We start from the raw sequence: 17,475 nt of genomic DNA on the forward strand, positions 1-17,475 counted from the left end.
CTCCAGGGGAGAGACCTCTGACCTGCGGCCTCCTCCTGCCTCGGAGAAGTGAAGCCTCGGGGAGGGGGAGAGAGTGAGAAGAGGAGAGAGAGAGAGAGAGAGAGAGAGAGACCTTCGTTGGAAAACCTGCTCACAATATTGAGGTACTTAATCACAGCAAGAGTTAAGCCAAGTAAAAAAAAAGGCAAAGCCTTCAGCCAGGGGTCACAGGCCACAGATGGTAACCACAGTTACTGGCTCACACCAGACCATCCATTACTTCACCTCACGTCCGAGCTGATGAATGGGCGAACTCATTTCAAAGTCAGCTCTGCTCAGTATCCTCAGCTCTTTTGTTTGGCCTGTTCCGTTCCCCGCCCCTGCCCTGGCTCCGAGGGAGAAATGCCACTCTGCATTTCTTTCCTTTTCACAAAAGTAAGTTTGTTTGCAGGTACAAAAATGACAGTGAAAAAGGTAGACAAAAAAAGCTGGAGAAACTCAGCGGGTGCAGCAGCATCTATGGAGCGAAGGAAATAGGCAACGTTTCGGGCCGAAACCCCTGTCTAATGACAGTGAAAACACTGCTCTACGATGGCAGACACACAGAAAAAGGAAACAGAGAAGGAAACTGGCAGCCAGGTGTGGCGGCTTGTGCCAGGGTCTGAGGGCTTGTGCCAGGGTCTGAGGGCTTGTGCTGGGGTCTAAGGATGTCAGTGGGGGAGCCACCTGTGCAGCGGCGAGTCCCTGGAGGGCAGCAGGCAGCGGGCGTCACCCCAGGACCGGGGTCATCTTTGATTTGACCTCAGTGCCAAGGTCAAGAGACCCCACCAGCATGGAGTGGCGTGGGTTCAGCAAAGAGGAGGGAAAGCCACTACGTCGAGAAAGAAAGCTGAGAGGAGACAGACCATGAACGCCTCTGTAGAGATGAGGGATGTAGAGATAGTAAGTGGGGTGGTGCAGAAAGGGGGGTGGCCGAGGATGGCAGCCAGGGGTAATTCAAGCCACCTGCTCAGTCCCTGGAGGGCAGCAGGCAGCCCTGCCCAGCGTCTCTTTGATTTGACATCCCCCACCAGCTCCCAACTCAAACCAATAAGACGAGGATACCAAGGGTCCCAACTGGGGTCCCCCTCAGCCCGACTCATGGTTCCAATATGCTAACCGAGAACATCTCACTTCTTTGGGTAATTAAAGTTAGATTTCTATTAGCCTGCTCATACTAAAGAAGTTCAGCAAATCACCAATAACTCTAACTAACTTCTTTAGATGCATCAGAGAAAGAATTCTGTCAGATTTTTATCACGGCTTGATTTGGGAAGGGCTCTGCCCAAGACCGCAAGAAATTGTAGAAAGTTGTGGACGTAGCCCAGTCCATCACACAGACCAGACTCCCCGCCATTGACTCCACTTACACCATGCTGCCTCGGGAAGATAGCCAACATAGAGGGCCATTTCACCCCCATCATTCCCTCTACTCCCCTCTCTTGTCGGGCAGAGGTTACAAAAGTTTGAAAGCACCAACCACCAGATTCAGGAACAGCTTCTTACCTGCTGCTGTGAGACTACTGAACAGATCTCTCATAAACCAAGGATACGATACAACTTTATCCCAGGAGGGATATCGTTAATAAAGGATGAATTTTTAATCTCCCAATCTACCTTGTTACAGCCCTTGCACTTTCCCTTTAGCTTATTTTAGTTTTAGCTTTAGAGTTACTGCGTGGCCCACTGAGTCAGCAACGGCCAGTGATCCCCGCACACTAACACTACCCTAGAGTCAAGGGACCTTGCCATGTACCCCAGATAGGACAATGACATTCTTGCTTGCTGCAGCACAACAGAATATGTAAATGTAATACAGAACAGGAGATAAAAGTTCTGTGTGTCTATATAACCATAGACTATATATACACACACACACACATATATATATATACACACACACACACACACACACACACACACACACACATACATATATACATATATACACACACACACATATATATATACACACACATATATATATATACACATACACATATATATATATATTATATACATATATACACAATAAATAAACAGATAAAGTGCAATAGTAATAATAGACTGTTTTTGTTCAGAGCTTGTTTGATGTTGTACTTAATAGCCTGATGGCTGTGGGGAAGAATCTGTTCCTGAACCTGGATGTTCCAGATTTCAAGCTCCTGTACCTTCTTCCCGATGGCAGCGGAGAGATGAGTGTGGCCAGGATGGTGTGGGTCTTTGATGATGTTAGCAGCCTTTTTGAGGCAGTGACTGCGATAGATCCCTTCGATGGTGGGGAGGTCAGAGCCGATGATGGACTGGGCAGTGGTCACAACTTTCTGCATTTTTTTCCGCTCCTGGATGTTCAAGTTGCTGAACCAAGCCACGATGCAACCGGTCAGCATGCTCTCTACTGTGCATCTGTAGAAGTTCGAGAGAGTCCTCCTTGACATACCGACTCTCCGTAAACTTCTCAGGAAGTAGAGGCGCTGATGTGCCTTCTTTATAATTGCATCAGTGTGTTGGGACTAGGAAAGATCTTCGGAAATATGCACGCCCAGGAATTTGAAGTTTTTGTCCCTTTCCACCCTTTGATATAAACGGGGCTGTGGGTCCCTATCCGACCCCTTCCAAAGTCCACAATCAATTCCTTGGTTTTGCTGGTGTTGAGAGCCAGGTTGTTGCGCTGGCACCATTTGGTCAATCGGTCAATCTCACTTCTATACTCCTACACACACTAGGGACAATTTACAATTATACCAAGCCAATTAACCTGCAAACTAGTATGTCTTTGAGTGTGGGAGGAAGCAGAGATCTCAGAGAAAACCCATGCAGGTCACAGAGAGAACGCCCATAGTCAGTATCGAACCCGGGTCTCTGGCGCTGTAAGGCAGCAACTTTAGCAGTAACACTATAGTCCACACTCTGTTTGTAAAACCTGATGTACTCGTGTTTAGTATAATTGGATTGATTGAAACAGCATGGAAACAGATGCAAATCGCACCAAATCCCCGCAGACCATCGGTCACTTGTTCACACTAGATCTACGTTATCCCACTTTTGCATTCATTCCATACACACGAGGGGTGTGGGATGAGACCCAAGCAGTTATAGGGAGAACGTGTAAACTCCACACAGACAGCATGTGAAATCAGGATTGAACAAGAGTCTCGGGCGCCGAGAACTAACAGGTCTACCAGCTGCGCCTGGTTAACAGGCAAAACAAAGCTTTCCACGGTACCTGCAGGTGACAATAATAAATCAATATTCCATGCTTACACAGAAAAGCTAACGGAACCTCGTGTAATCAATTAAATTCTGACAACTCGCTGCAGAGACGGAAACTAACGGAAACAACGCTGACTTTGATCTCTAAAGGGAAGCAAATTAAATTTTAAAAGCAAATGAACAATTAAGCATTTCTGCAGGAAGTAGTCCCCGAAGGCCATCACTGGGCTGCTACACACACTTCCTGGACCAATTCAGTGACCGGCATTGGGGCAGCACAGCATGATGGGGGGGTGTTGGGCATCAGGGGAACATTGCCCAGGATCGTGGGGCGACAGTCCGTCCGGGATTAGGGAACACCGTTCAGGAACACACTCCCCCGGATCAGGGGAACAGAGTCTGGAATTGGGGGTTACACAACCGGGAACGGGGTGAAAGTGGGAATCAGGGAAATGTTGTTCGGTATTCCCCATTTATCCCCCCCCCCCCCCCCCAAATATCCTTCTACCATATCCTTCCCTCTAGCTTTACATTTTATCCTCCCTCATCCCTCCTTACCCTACACTCTTTTGTCTGCTTTTCACCTCTAGCCTTTGTTTCTACTCCACCCATCTTCCAATCAACCAATTCCCCCCTCTCACACGTATCCGTCCATCACTTGCCAGGTTATGTTCTGTTTCAAAGATAGACATAAAATGCCGGATTAATGGGCATGTCCCACTTTGGCCGCCAGTTACGCAACAGGCTGGTGGCGCGCGAAGATTTAGTTCAGGACGAAATCCACATCCTCCACACCACGCCATGCGCCCGTCCCTCGCTACCCACACGCTAGCAGGTCGCGTAAATGGCGTGCGAATGACGGCCAAGTGGGACAGGCCCTTTACTCAGCGGGACAGGCAGCATCTCTGGAGTGAAGAATGGGGTGACGTTTCAGGTCGAGACCCTGCTTCGCAGACTGGTGAGGAGACAAAGTAAACAGACTGGTAGGGATAAAGACAAAGATAACGATAAAGGATTTGTTGACGATGATGTGCGACAAGAGAGGGGGAAAGAACAATGATGGAAGTGAGAGAAAAATATTCATAATGATAACAATGAAACAGGCCACCGTTAGCTTGGAGTGCATACTTTTGTGTCCTTGGGCAAGAACACTTCACCCACCTTTGCTGGTGCGGAATGTAATTGGGGGGGCAGGCGCGGGGTACCGCGACGGAGGGAATCCTGTAAGGGAGATGCCCAAAATGCAAATATGTTGATACCTACACTGCCTCCAATAAATTGAATCATCATGCCTCATTAATGCATTAATATTCATACCACTGTAAGTTGCCCAAGTGAAATATGAGATGCCGTGCCTCCAATTTGCGTTTAGCCTCACTCTGACAATGGAGGAGACCCGTGGTCAGGATCAAATTGATGGAGAAGGGGATCATGCGCTGGGGGTTGAGGGTTGGGAGGAGTCATCCCTCGGTGAAATGTCCTGGGATCTGGGCACCCCACGTACACACAGCAATCACACAGGTCAACGTTGCAACTTCCTTGACAACACTCCCACCTGCTGGTGGAAGGAGGCAAAGCAGCCGCTGGCTTCACTGCCATCAAATGCCATTCCTCCCATCTATTCCATGTTAACCCCCAGAGAAGAACCCCATCAGTCTTGTGGCCATTTCCCAGAATCTCTGCAACACCTCCCCTCTCACAGCCACCACCTTCCCTCTAACTCTGCCTTTATCTCTGCAACCGTGACCATAATGCTGTAACGCTGGTATTTTCCTCTTTGCACACCCTGGTGTACTTGTGCAGAGTTTGATTGTACAAGTGTATTGTATGATCTGACTGCATCGCACGCAAATACATTTTTTCCCCACTGTAACTCGATATACAATGCAACAATAAACCAAATCAAACCAAACTCACTCCTGTACCACGGGCAATTTACGCCACCAACCATTGGGGCGTGGGGTGAAAGTCACGAGGTCACAGGGAGAACCTGTAAACTCCACGCAGACAACACTGGAGGTCGGGATCAAAGCTGGGTCAGTGGGGTCGTGAGGCAGCAACTCTATCCACTGTGATCGCTCAAGCGTCAGTATATAATGTTAGAGGAATTTCCCACTGATCCCCTTCCAACTCTCCCAGCCTGCCTTCACCCCTAGGTCACCCTCCAGATCTCGGTCGTCCCCTCCAACCTCTGCAAACCCACCCCTCAACCATCTATGCCCTTCCAGCCCCCTCAATACGAGTTTGCATTTGGCCTCAATATGTACGTTTGGGTGTAAGGGATGCAGGGGTTTACAGAGATAGGGAGGAGTGCGAGGGCTGGCGGGATTACAGAATCCGTGAGGGCGTTTACAAGAACGATCCCAGGAATGTGTAGGTTAATCTGTGATGAGCGTTTGCCGGCACTGGGCCGATTCTCACTGGAGTTTAGAAGAATGAGGGGGAACCTCATTGAAACACACAGAATAGTGAAAGGCTTGGATAGAGTGGATGTGGAGAGGATGTTTCCATTAATGGGAGAGTCCAGGACTGGAGGTCATAGCCTCAGAATTAAAGGATGGTCTCTTTGGAAGGAGATGAGATATTTCTTTAGTCGGAGGGTGGTGAATCTGTGGAATTCTTTGTCACAGACGGCTGTGGAGGCCAAGTCAGTGGACATTTTTAAGGCAGAGATAGATAGATTTTTGATTGGTACAGGTGTCGGGAGGTTATGGGGAGAAGGCATGAGAATGGGGTTGAGAGGGAGAGATAGATCAGCCATGATTGAATGGCGGAGTAGACTTGATGGGCCGAATGGCCTAATTCTATTGCTATACCTTATGACCTTATGACAAAGATAGGCTCGGGTGTGACAGAGACCGAGAAGGGTGTAGGGGCCTTAAGGGATTACAGAGTCAGAGAGGTGTGTAGGAGCTGGAGGGCGTTGGACATGGGGATGGGTGCAGGGGCGGGGAGGTGTGCAGGGGCAGGGAGGGGTGCAGGATCGGAGGAGAGTATAGAGCTCAGGATGTACAAGGACCTTTGTCTCTGGTACTGAAAGAGGCCATCGGTGGTCCTGTCCTGTCCCATGGTAATTCCCCCATTTCCCCAACCTCTTCCCCCTTCCCCCCCCATCCCAGTCACAGGGAGTAAGGAGCATGGACCCCAGGATCGGCCCGCGGTGTTACCTGCACAGTCTGCCGGTCGGGGAGCCCGCTGTACACCGATATCTGCGGCACGGCCTGCCGGGATGCGCTGCTGCTGCTGGTGATCTGGTCGCTCTCCATCCTGGCGAAGAGATGGCGGCCGGATCGCCACTGACCGCTCCCGCTCCCGCTCTCCGTCTACACCTCACACCTGGAACAACAGAGGGGCTGGTTCAGCAATGGAGCAAAACGTTGAGTGTTCTCTGACCTTCTGGACACCGCACCATCGCAAGTGGTGGAGCTGTACGGCCCTTCGGCCCTCCTTGTCCATACGGACAAAATTCACTTGCCGGGCAGGTCCCATTTGCGTGCATTTGGTACGTAACCCTCTAAATCCAAACATCTTTTAAACATCGTAATTGTATCCACTTTGATAGCTTTCTCGTTCCAGATACCGACAACCCTCTTCAATCTCTCCCATTTTACCCCGAGCTTATGCCTTCTAGTTTTAGAATTCTCCATCCTGGGACTAAGACTATGAGCATTCGCTTTATCCATACCGCTCATGATCTTGTACACCTCAACAAGATCATGTTCCTCAGCCTCCCATGCTCCAATGAAAAAAGTCCCAGCCTATCCAACCTCTCCCTATAACAACAGAGTCTGCAAGCCCAGGTAACATCCAGGTGATTCTGAATGACAACTTTGTGCCCCTTTCTGACGCTCCCGAGACCAGACTCATTCACGGACACAGACACGTGTGCACTCATTCTACACAATATCACACTCTCGGGCATCTTGCCGTGTGTTAACAGCGACCACATTTCCACCTGCTGTGCAGATCCTAAACGTGACTCCAGAGTCACAGGGCCGCAGGGTGTTGCAATGGGTAATGCCACTGCCTCACAGCTCCAGCAATCCAGGGTCGATCCAGTCCTCGGGCACGGTCTGAGTTTGCACATTCTCCATGCGCGGTCCATGCATCTTTCCCCATCTTGCACCCCTCCCACATCACAAAGATCTGTGAGCCAGTGGGGCAATTGTCCTTTGTGGCGAGTGATGGAGTCGGGAGAGAGGGGGATGCAGACTCAGGACCAGCTTCTTCCCCTCCGTTATCTGGCATTTGCACGGTCCTTCCATAAGCTGTCTGATTCATCTCTACACCATTGCAGACATTGGACTTTGTCTGAGGAACTAATGCGCTACAATGCTGAGAACTATAGTCTGCATTCCTTTGTTCTCACTATTGTAGTTGAGTTTGACTTCATTGTATTCATGCATGGGTACATCTCACCTAGTTGGGTATCATGCAAGACAAAGCTTTTCACAGTCGACTTCAGAGATACAGGCCCTTCTGCCCACCGAGTCCGTGCCGCCCAGCCATCCCCGGAACCTAGCACTATCCTACATACTGGATACAATTTACAATTTTACCAAGGCCAATTAACCTACAAAAACAACCTACAAACCCGTATGTCTTTGAAGTGTGGGAGGAAACCGGAGCTTCTGGAGAAAACCCATGTCACAGCTCACAGGGAGAAGGTACAAACTCCATAAAGACATAGTCAAGATCAAACACGGGTCTCTGGCGCAGTAAGGCAGCAACTCTACCGTTGCGCCACCGTGCCGCCCTCGATACATTTGACAAAAAGAAACCTAAACCTACAAAGAAAAGGAATTCCTTTTCTCAAGAGATGCTGCCAGACCCACTGAATTACTCCACCATTTTGCGTTTGTCTTCGGTGTAAACCAGCATCTGCAGTTCCTTCTCACACTAAATCTACGAGAACCAGTTTGTGTAGATGGGAAAGTCAGCAGGCCTGCAACATCCAGAGCTACGCTTGGCCAGGCCGACCCTGCAACGCCGCCAGGACAACACACCTTCATGGTCAGATCAAGACCCCTGCACATACAAAAACTGGGACTTGAAAATGGCACCAAACTGGCTACTCTATAACTCAGTGGGACAGGCAGCATCTCTGGAGAGAAGGAACAGGTGAAGTTTTGGGTCGAAACCTTTACTTGGAGTGATGAAGGGTCTCGACCTGAAACGGCACCCGCTCCTTCTCTCCAGAGATGTTATAGAGCCACTGATTTATAGAGTTACTCCAGCATTATGAGGCTGTGTTCGGTTTAATCCAGCATCTGCAGTTTCTTGCAAAAGCTGAGAGCAGCTGCAGTACCGGCAGCGGACACATGATGGCAGCCTTACTCCACCCTCTGAGCGCTGCCTGCTCTCAGCTGACCTCTCCCACAGCCCAGGCTGGGCAGCATGTAGCCAGTTCTTGCTGGGATCTTGCTGTGCGTGTGTGGCCTCTCTCGTCGTTGTGGGATCTTGCTGTGCATGGATGACTGCTGCTCTCCCCACCCCTTTACACCTGTGGGAGGGAGGGGATGGCCAACTCACAGCCCACCCAGGAACGTTAGCACCACAGACGTGCCCTCTCGCCCTCACCCACCCTCTCACCCTGCCCCCAGGGTGTCCCGCTGCCAGTGGGAGTACGTGGAGAGGTGGGAGGGCTCCAGGAAATGATTCATCACCTCGGCCGCCAGCGATCAAAGGTGCCCATTTGTCAGATCACACGGTGCCAGATGTTTTAGTGGGTAATAACCTGGCCCTAACAGGTCATGCCTCTGCTGCCCCCCACCCCCACCCCCTCTGGGAACCGACCGGCCCTTTGAATCCATTCACCAAGGGGCTCATAAAACCTAATGACCGTCTGCAAGGGGACAGAGACCACACTCTGGAGCCACAGGTTGGGCTAACAGACTCCTGGAGAGGCCGGCTCCACCCCTTCACCTCTGTAACCTCCCCGGCTTGGGCTGGCCTTTTTATAGCCCCATTATAGCACATCCAATTCACAACCCAACGCAAGACTGGACACGGCTCTGGGAAAGTTGCTGCCGTTAGAAATCAGATATTGTGTCATGTAGAGGATGTGGCATCTGTAATCTCTCCATCCCCTGTTCTTCCAAATCTCGCTCCGACAGGGGGGGGGGGGGGGGGGGAGGAGGGAGGGGGGAGAGAGGGAGAGAGGGGAAGGGGGGGGAGGAGAGAGGGGGGGGGGGGGGGGGAGGGGGAGTGGTAGGGGGGGAGGGGAGTGAGGGGGGGGGGGGAGGGGGGAGAGTGAGGGGGGGGGGGGAGAGAGGGGGGGGGGGGAGAGAGCGGGGAGGGGGGGGGGGGAGGAGGGGGGGAGGGGGGGGGAGAGCGAGGGGGGGGAGAGAGAGGAGGGGGGGGGAGAGAGGGGGGGGGGGGGAGAGCGAGGGGGGTGGAGAGGAGGGGGGGGGGGGGAGCGAGGGGGGGGGGAGGAGGGGGAGCGAGGGGGGGGGGAGTGAGGGGAGGGGGAGAGGGGGGGGGGGGAATGAGGAGAGGGGGGGGGGGAGGAGAGCGAGGGGGGGAGAGGGGGGGGGGGGGAGCGAGGGGGGGGGGAGAGAGGGGAGGGGGGGGGGAGAGAAGGAGGGGGGGGGGGGGGGGGGAGCGAGGGGGGGGGGGGGGGGGGAGGGGAGGAGGGGGGGGGGGGAGAGGGGGGGGGGGGGGGGGGGAGGGGGGGGGGGAGGGGGGGGGAGGGGGGGGGGGGGGGGGGGAGCACCGGGGGGGGGGGGAGAGGGGTGGGGGGGGGGGGTGAGGGGGGGGGGGGGAGAAGAGAGAGAAATAAACTTTAGTGACCTTTCTATTAGTTCCCTAACCGTTAACCTAGAAAGTCAATTCCACGGCTTCCCAAATTCCGTCCCTGATTTACCGAGAGGGTTTTCCACTCGTAAAGGAATGTTTCCCCAAATAACCCAGGAAGAATCAAACACATTTCAGGGTTCCATCCGCGTGTCGATCGTGTGACCACTGTTCCAGAAACAGCACCGAGGGACAACTGGTCTTAATTAAGGTCCCACACTCAGAATAGTGCCCACCTAATGCAAGCCAACTTGGCTGGCGAGTGTGTGTGGGGTCTGTGGCTATACTGAGCCCCCCCCCCTCCCCAATCTCCAAATACCTTCTCAGCTGCCTCCCTGGATCTCCCACCCAGACCCAGCGCAGAGCAGGAAACTGGAAGGAACTATTCCACGAGGCACTTCATCATCCACAGTTCCCTTTTGCTCTTGTTGTTTTTTTTAATATTAAAACCGGTTGCTGCAATTAGAAATCGTTCAAACTCGACAGCTGAGTGCGGGAAGTATTTGTCCAGCTGCCAACCCCACGGTGTTATTCTAACCTCCGCTCCGACTTTCTCCGCTCCCTGGAAGCAGGGACCTACAGAGAGAGCCTTCCGTAGGATCAGAGCCCCGCCCCACAAGTCCTAGGAGCAGAATTAGGCCATTCGGCCCATCAAGTCTACTCCGCCATTCAATCATGGCTGATCTGTCTTTCCCTCTCAACATGTCGATGGGATGCTGCAGTTACCCCAGCTGATGTTGAAGCAAGCCCTAGAAACATCAGGGGCAGCCACGCACACACACACACACGAGGAACTAAAGATGCTGCAATCTGTGACCAAACACAAAGTGCTGCAGGAACTCAGAGGGTCAGGCAGCATCTGTGGTAGGAAATGGACGGATGACGTTTCAGGTCGGGACCCTTCTTCAGGTGGAGGCTCTCACCTGGTTGTTCACCAGTCCATCCTAGATGGAGGTCCCAAGCACACAGCATCATCAAATCACAGAACATTCACAAGGAGATTAAGAAGGGCCCCATATTTGGCACAGATATTCTGGGAGGAGCTGCCTGTTCCTGTGCTGCACTGTTCCATACATAGGTTTGATGGAGACATTTACAAGGCCCGCTTCATCCATGCCAGCTGTGATGCCTATCTAAGCCAATCCCATTTGCCCACTCGCTGCTACTTTCCGAGCCATGTACCTGTCCAAATGTCTTTTAAATGTTGTTATTGAACCTGCCTCAAGCAGCATTAGTTTAGTTTATTGATACAGTGCGGAAACAAGCCGTTTGCCCCACTGAATCCACTCCGACCAGCGATCCATCAACACCAGCACCATCCTACACACCAAGGACAATTTACAAATTTTACTGAAGCCAATTAACCTGCATAACGTTTGAGTTTAGTTTTTTCAGTTTAGTATAGAGACACAGCGCAGAAACAGGCCCTTCGGCCCACCGAGTCCGCGCTGGCCAGCGAACCCCTTACACTAGCACTATCCTATATATACACACACACACACACACACTAGGGACAATTTTTTACCAAAGCCAATTATCCTACAAATCTGTATGTCTTAGGAATGTGGGAGGAAACCAGAGCAACTGGTGAAACTCGTGCAGTCACGGGGAGAATGTGGAAATTCTGCACCGCCAACACCCGTAGTCAGGTTCGAACCCGGGTCTTTGGCGGGGCAGGCAGCAACTCTACAGCAGCAGCAGCTCCACCACCTCCTCTGGCAGCTTGTTCCAGATAACCACCACTCTGTGTGTGTGTGTGAATACCTTATCCCTCAGATCTCTTTTACATATCTCCCCTTAAACCTGTGTCCTGCAATTTTAGACTCCCATACCCTGTGCAAAAGTCTCCATCAATCCTATCTGAAGAACAGTACAACACAGAACAGGCCATTCAGCCCACAGTGCCGACATGGTGGCAAGTTAAACCAGTCTCCTCCACCTGCATGTGATCCATATCCCTCCATTCCCTGCATATCCACGTCATCTAAAAGCTATTTTGATACACCATGGTCGTATCTGCTTCCACCAGTCTCCCTGGCACCCACCATCATCCTGGCTGTTCACAAGCTCTGTACTTGCCTCGATGTGGCTGAAAATACAGATCAGGTAACACCACTGTCTTACAACCGTGTAGATTTGTAGAAGGATTTGGAAACACAGGGTCCATCTCCAGATCCTGGGAGCAACCTTCCAGTTAAAGCAGAAACTGATCATCAGCACCATGGCCACCTTTAGCCAAAGATAGAAACCTCAGACCTGGCACAAAGCTCACTGTCTACAGCAGAACAGCGATCCTTCCCACCACCCACTTTCCTACTAGTTCCACTGTTCACGTCCTTGTATCCCTGCCATTAGCATCTCTCCATGGACTCCAACCTTCCAGATGTCATGTGTTGCCGGCCTTGTTTTATTCTGGGGTTTTTTTGCCTCCAGTTTCAACCCCCCCATCAACTTTCAGTCTGAAGAAGGGATCTGCCCCGAAACGTCACCTGTGTGTTTCTCCAGAGATGCTGCCTGACTCACTCAGTTGCTCCAGCATTTTGTGCCCATCATCAGTGATCTTTTCCAAACGCACCCGTCTGAGAAAAAGGACAGGATGAAGCCTGTCCCCACATTGTCCATCGGCCATCTCAGACCGGTGTAGAAGCACGCTATCCTCAACCCTGGGGAAATATCTAACAAAATGGGAATGTCCCCATTATTATTTTACTTATTCAATCATTCACAGTCGGGGATGTACAACAGCACGGGCGTTTTATGGCCAGCAACAGAGTCCTACAATTATACCACACAGATTTGAAATCTCCAGGTGCTGCAGTGGGGTTTGAACATGTGGCCCTGGTTCAATGGTCCAAAACACCGCTGCTGGTCCACTTAGTTAACAATTACTCTGCCGTTTGCTTTGGTCACGGGCTGAAGATTACAGGCCAGCACGCTGTACCATGGTGTCTGGTTTTGAGGAGGTGCCCTAGCTTGGGTTAGGTTCATTCATTGTCACGTGTACAGAGCTGCAGTACAATGTTGTCATATCACAACACACACGGGCACAATGGTCTGGAACAGACGGCAGAGAGTTGCCGTGTTCCGAGGACATCTGGCAGCGTCCAAGTCTCTGAAAATTCCCATCCTGTCCCAAGCTCAATAAATGCTCAATGTTGTATTTTCTCACCTTACGGCTAAATGTTACTGAGGGAGCGAGATTTCGGATCAGAGGTCTAATTTGGTGCCACGACATGTCAGTACCAGTGAGGGGGGGGGAGGTGGTGGTGAGAGCGCCAATAGGTGGGAGGAGGGTCAGCCACTACACCTCTCCGTAATCTCCTCCTCCCAGCACCCCGTTCTATCCCTTCCAGCTTCTCAACCATTTCTGGGATGGATTCCTCCACCATGCCTTCAGCTGCCTGAACCCCGAGCTCTGAAATTCCCGCCCAAAACAGTCACACACCACGGGACCAGCCCTATCCCGGTCCAAGGAGTTGTACAATTTCTTATCTTCCCACATTACAGTTAAAAGTTGAAGGGGGGGGGGGGGGGACACCCGGTGACCTTCAACCCCACTTGCCCATGCCGAACAAGATTGCCTATCCAATCCCCAATGTGTCCACACCCCTCTAAACCTTGCCTACCCATGTCTTTATTACTGCGCCTGCCGCAACAATCTCTGCTCACAGCTCATTCCATATATTCGTCACCAAACAAAGTTACTCCGCAGGTCCCTATTAAATCTTTCTCCTCTCACTTAAACCTACGCCTTCTAGTTGATGTATCTCCTACCCTACGGGAAAGACTCTGTACATTCACCCCGTCATTCTCTTCTTGATTCCATACACCTTCATAAGGTCACTCACCTCCTGTTCTCCAGCGAATAAAATCCTAGCCTGCCCAACCTCTTTCTAGAGCTCAGGCCTTTGTGTCTGGGCAACATCTTGGTAAATCTTCTCGGTACCCTTTCAAGTTTAATGGCATCTTTTCCCTTAGCAGGGTAACTTAAACTGAATGTTTTATCCCAAGTGTGGCCTCATCAACATCTTGTACTCAATTCCCTAATGGATGAAGCCCGGCGTGACAAAAGCTATCGATCCCAACTGCTCCCCATTTCCATTACTGACCTGAAATATAGACTGGAGTAAACGCAAGGAGCTGGTCGCATAAAGCTAAGATAGACACTACTCCAGTCTGAAGAAGGGCCTCAACCCGAAAGTCACCTACTCCTTTTCTCCAGAGATGCTGCCTGACCTACTGAGTTCCTCCAGCACTTTGTGCTTCCCACAAGATTCCAGCTTCTGCAGTTCTTTGCATGGACCTTGTTAAGATGCTCTTTGCAGATTCCCGACCTAACTGACCCTTTGGTCCATTGTCCCAACTTCCCATCGTGGGATCAGTTTTGTCAAATGCTCTTCAAACCTTCAGGGCCAAGTTGAGACTATCATTAAAAAAAAAATTGACTTGAATGGTACAAAATGTTACCTGAAGTGCAGTGACGTGTACGGACTCAGTGTGGTCTACTATTTTGGTCTACTATTAAAATTATCACTGATTGTTAAGCAAATATATATATCTATATATAATTTCACTATACTTCGATACACCTGGCAATAAAGTGCCTTTGAAACCTTGACATGTCTGTTGGCATATTGAAGGCGGCAAAGGGACTAATGGAAGTTATTGTTGCTTGCTGCTTCTATTAGCCCGACCCATTAGCGATGGCAAGATCAGGGGGAGTGCTGCAGACTCACTCTCAGCTCACGAACGGAGAGCTGAGGAGCCGAGAGTCCCAGCTTCCCAGGAAACACGCCAGCCACCTGGTCTGGCTGCCGTCCCTGGAGATCCAGACACTCAGACGGGTCTGCCTGCTCCACCTCCAGCCATCTACCATCAGGAACAAAGAAGCTGACAGGACACTCTGGCTGCAGAACTGTCCATGGGGCAACGACCTCAATGTCAGGCTCCCAATGACATTCCCCTCTGGCTACAGCCTCTCCCCTTCCTACCGCTCTGCTGTGTGGGCATGGGTGTACATGTGCCTGTGCATGTACGGTGTGTGCGTGTGTACGTCTGCATATACACCACAAGCAGCTGTACAAGAACGTGCATTTGAGCCTGCTTCAGCACCGCATGTGTATGTATCTTTGTGTATTTTCACCTGCATCTCAGCGAGCGCTGACGGTGACAAGAGCTACAACATTACCAGGCCCAGAGGAGCCAAACTGCTCCAGGTTCACTGGTGACGGCCAGCATGTGCCGCTGAGCATTGTAATCTACATGCAAGAATGCCGTGACCCTCGGGAAACAACCGCTGGTCCAGCAGAGCCCTGCAAAGGGACAGTCACCCCAATTTCTACTCCCTCCTGCTCGCATTGTAGTACAAGCCATCCCCGGCTTACCATCGAGCTCTGCCTTCACACACGTCCCAAAGTTGATTTGGTCGGAAAATACGCAAAATAACTCAATGCGCTACCTCCACGCCATCATAGTCAACGATATCAAACGCACGCAAGAGTGACAAGAAACAAGAATAACAATAGATGAAGATGGAAAGGGAAAATTAATTCTGCTGTTCCAAGCAATGTATGTATGTATGTATGTATGTATGTATGTATGTGTGTATGTATGTGTTTATGTATGTGTGTGTGTATGTATGTGTGTATGTATGTATGTATGCGTGTATGTATGTATGTATGCACAGCAGACTTTTCAATGTAATAATATTTTGGGAACTCCTTCGCATGTCGGGTTGTGACCAAGTCGGGTGTTTGTGACTCAGGGACGGTCTGCAAACGAGAATCCAACGTGTAGGACGGAACTGGAAGAGTCTGAAGAAGGGTCTCAACACAAAACATCAACCCACGCTGCCTGGCCCGCGGAGTTAATCCAGCATTTTGTGTCCATCTTTAGCTAGAATCCAATGCCTGATTCTGCCTTAGTTGCCCGAACTATAATATGAGCAACAAAAGAGCCCAACACAAACGGCCATGGCTTCAGTTTACCCAGTGTGGTCACAAACAGGTCTACGTCTGGGATCTGTGCGGGGGGGGGGGGGGGGGTTTCCCCCCTCCAAATTTCCATGTGGAACGGTGGGCAAGGATCATGTTATAACCACAGCACGGCGAAGGCAGAACGTATGATCTACAAGCAGAGGGAGGCCATTCGGCCCGTCTTTCTTGCGCTATCACTCAAACAGGCTCATTGACGATCTTCTACCCTCAGAGGCATTTTCCTGCACTCACCCGAATCCCGCAACATCTGCCCACTTACAGTCACTCTCGCTGGCTGGCTCCCTGGCCAACCGACTACGTAGGTAATGCTGCCTGACCTCGGGTGCTGTCTGGGTGGAGTTTGCACGTTCTCCCTGTGACCGCACGGACGCTCCGGTTTCCCCCACATCCCTAAGACGTGCAGGTTTTCAGGTTAATTGGCCTCTGTAAATTGTCCCTGGTGTGGAGGGAGAGGTGGGAAAAGTGGGCTAAGGTAGAACCGTGAGAACATTTGATCGATGGTCCCCATGGGCTCGGTCGGACAAACGGCCCATTTCCAATCTTTATGTTACAATTTAAAAAAAATAAAAACATTGAAGTTTTCTTTAAATCTTGTGGGATTGTGCAGACTGGAACATCTCCAGCTTGGAAGAAGGCCGCCAAATTTACGGTGGTGTCTGTGCTTCAGAAGAGGGGAGTGAGTGCACTGGAGACTGCTTTCATCTCCTGTGGCGGCAGTGAAGCAATGTCTGTGATTTATATTGTGAAATGCCAGCCCAGTCTGCCTTGTAGTGTGTGTGTGTGTGTGTGTGTGTGCGCATGCATGTGAGAGCGAGTGTGTGTCTGTGTGTGTGTGTGTGTTGTGTGTGTGTCTGTGTGTGTCTGAGTGTGTGTGTGTGTGTGTGTCTGTGTGTGTGTGGTTGTGTTTGTGTGTGTGTGTTTTTTTGTGTATATGTTTATATATGTGTGTGTGTGTGTATGTGTGTGTGTGTGTGTGTATTTATATATATTTGCGTGTGTGTGTGTCTGTGTGTATGTGTGTGTGTGTGTGTGCATGTGTGTGTGTGTGTGTGTGCATGCGTGTGCGTGTGTGTGTGTGTGTGTATGTGTGTGTGTGCGCAGAGCGTGTGTGTGCGTGTGTATGCGCAGAGTGTGTGTGTCGTGTGTGTGCTGCTTGTGTGCGTGTGCGTGTGTGTCTATGTGTGACTGTGTGTAGTATGCATGCGTCTGCATGTGACTGTGTGTGTATATGTGTCTGTGTATGTGGAGCATGTGTGGAGCATGTGTGTGTGTGTGTGTGTGCATGTCTCTGTGCGTGTGTCTCTATCTGAGCATGTGTGTGTCTATGTGTGTGTGTGTGTGCGTGTGGTGCGTGTGTGTGTGAGTGTGTGTGTGTGTGTGTGTGCGTGTGTCTGTGTGTGTGTGAATGAGTGTGCGTGTGCGTGTGTGTATGGGGAGCGTGTCTGCATGTGGG

The 17,475-nt window shown here is 50.9% G+C and overlaps 1 protein-coding gene across 7 annotated transcripts in view; it reads right to left on the reverse strand.

Moving 5' to 3' along the window:
* The window catches only part of LOC129711697 (polyhomeotic-like protein 2), a 146,240-nt gene that overhangs the window by 71,135 nt on the left and 57,630 nt on the right, over positions 1 to 17,475 (reverse strand). For all 7 annotated transcript variants that reach the window (XM_055659561.1, XM_055659558.1, XM_055659564.1 and 4 more), the window contains one exon: positions 6,399 to 6,567. In XM_055659561.1, coding sequence (XP_055515536.1) covers positions 6,399 to 6,497 — 99 coding nt within the window. In that variant the 5' untranslated portion in view covers positions 6,498 to 6,567. The remainder of the gene's footprint in view (positions 1 to 6,398; positions 6,568 to 17,475) is intronic.

The sequence above is a fragment of the Leucoraja erinacea genome, chromosome 30, assembly GCF_028641065.1.
Source record: "Leucoraja erinacea ecotype New England chromosome 30, Leri_hhj_1, whole genome shotgun sequence".
Classification (NCBI taxonomy): domain Eukaryota; kingdom Metazoa; phylum Chordata; class Chondrichthyes; order Rajiformes; family Rajidae; genus Leucoraja; species Leucoraja erinaceus.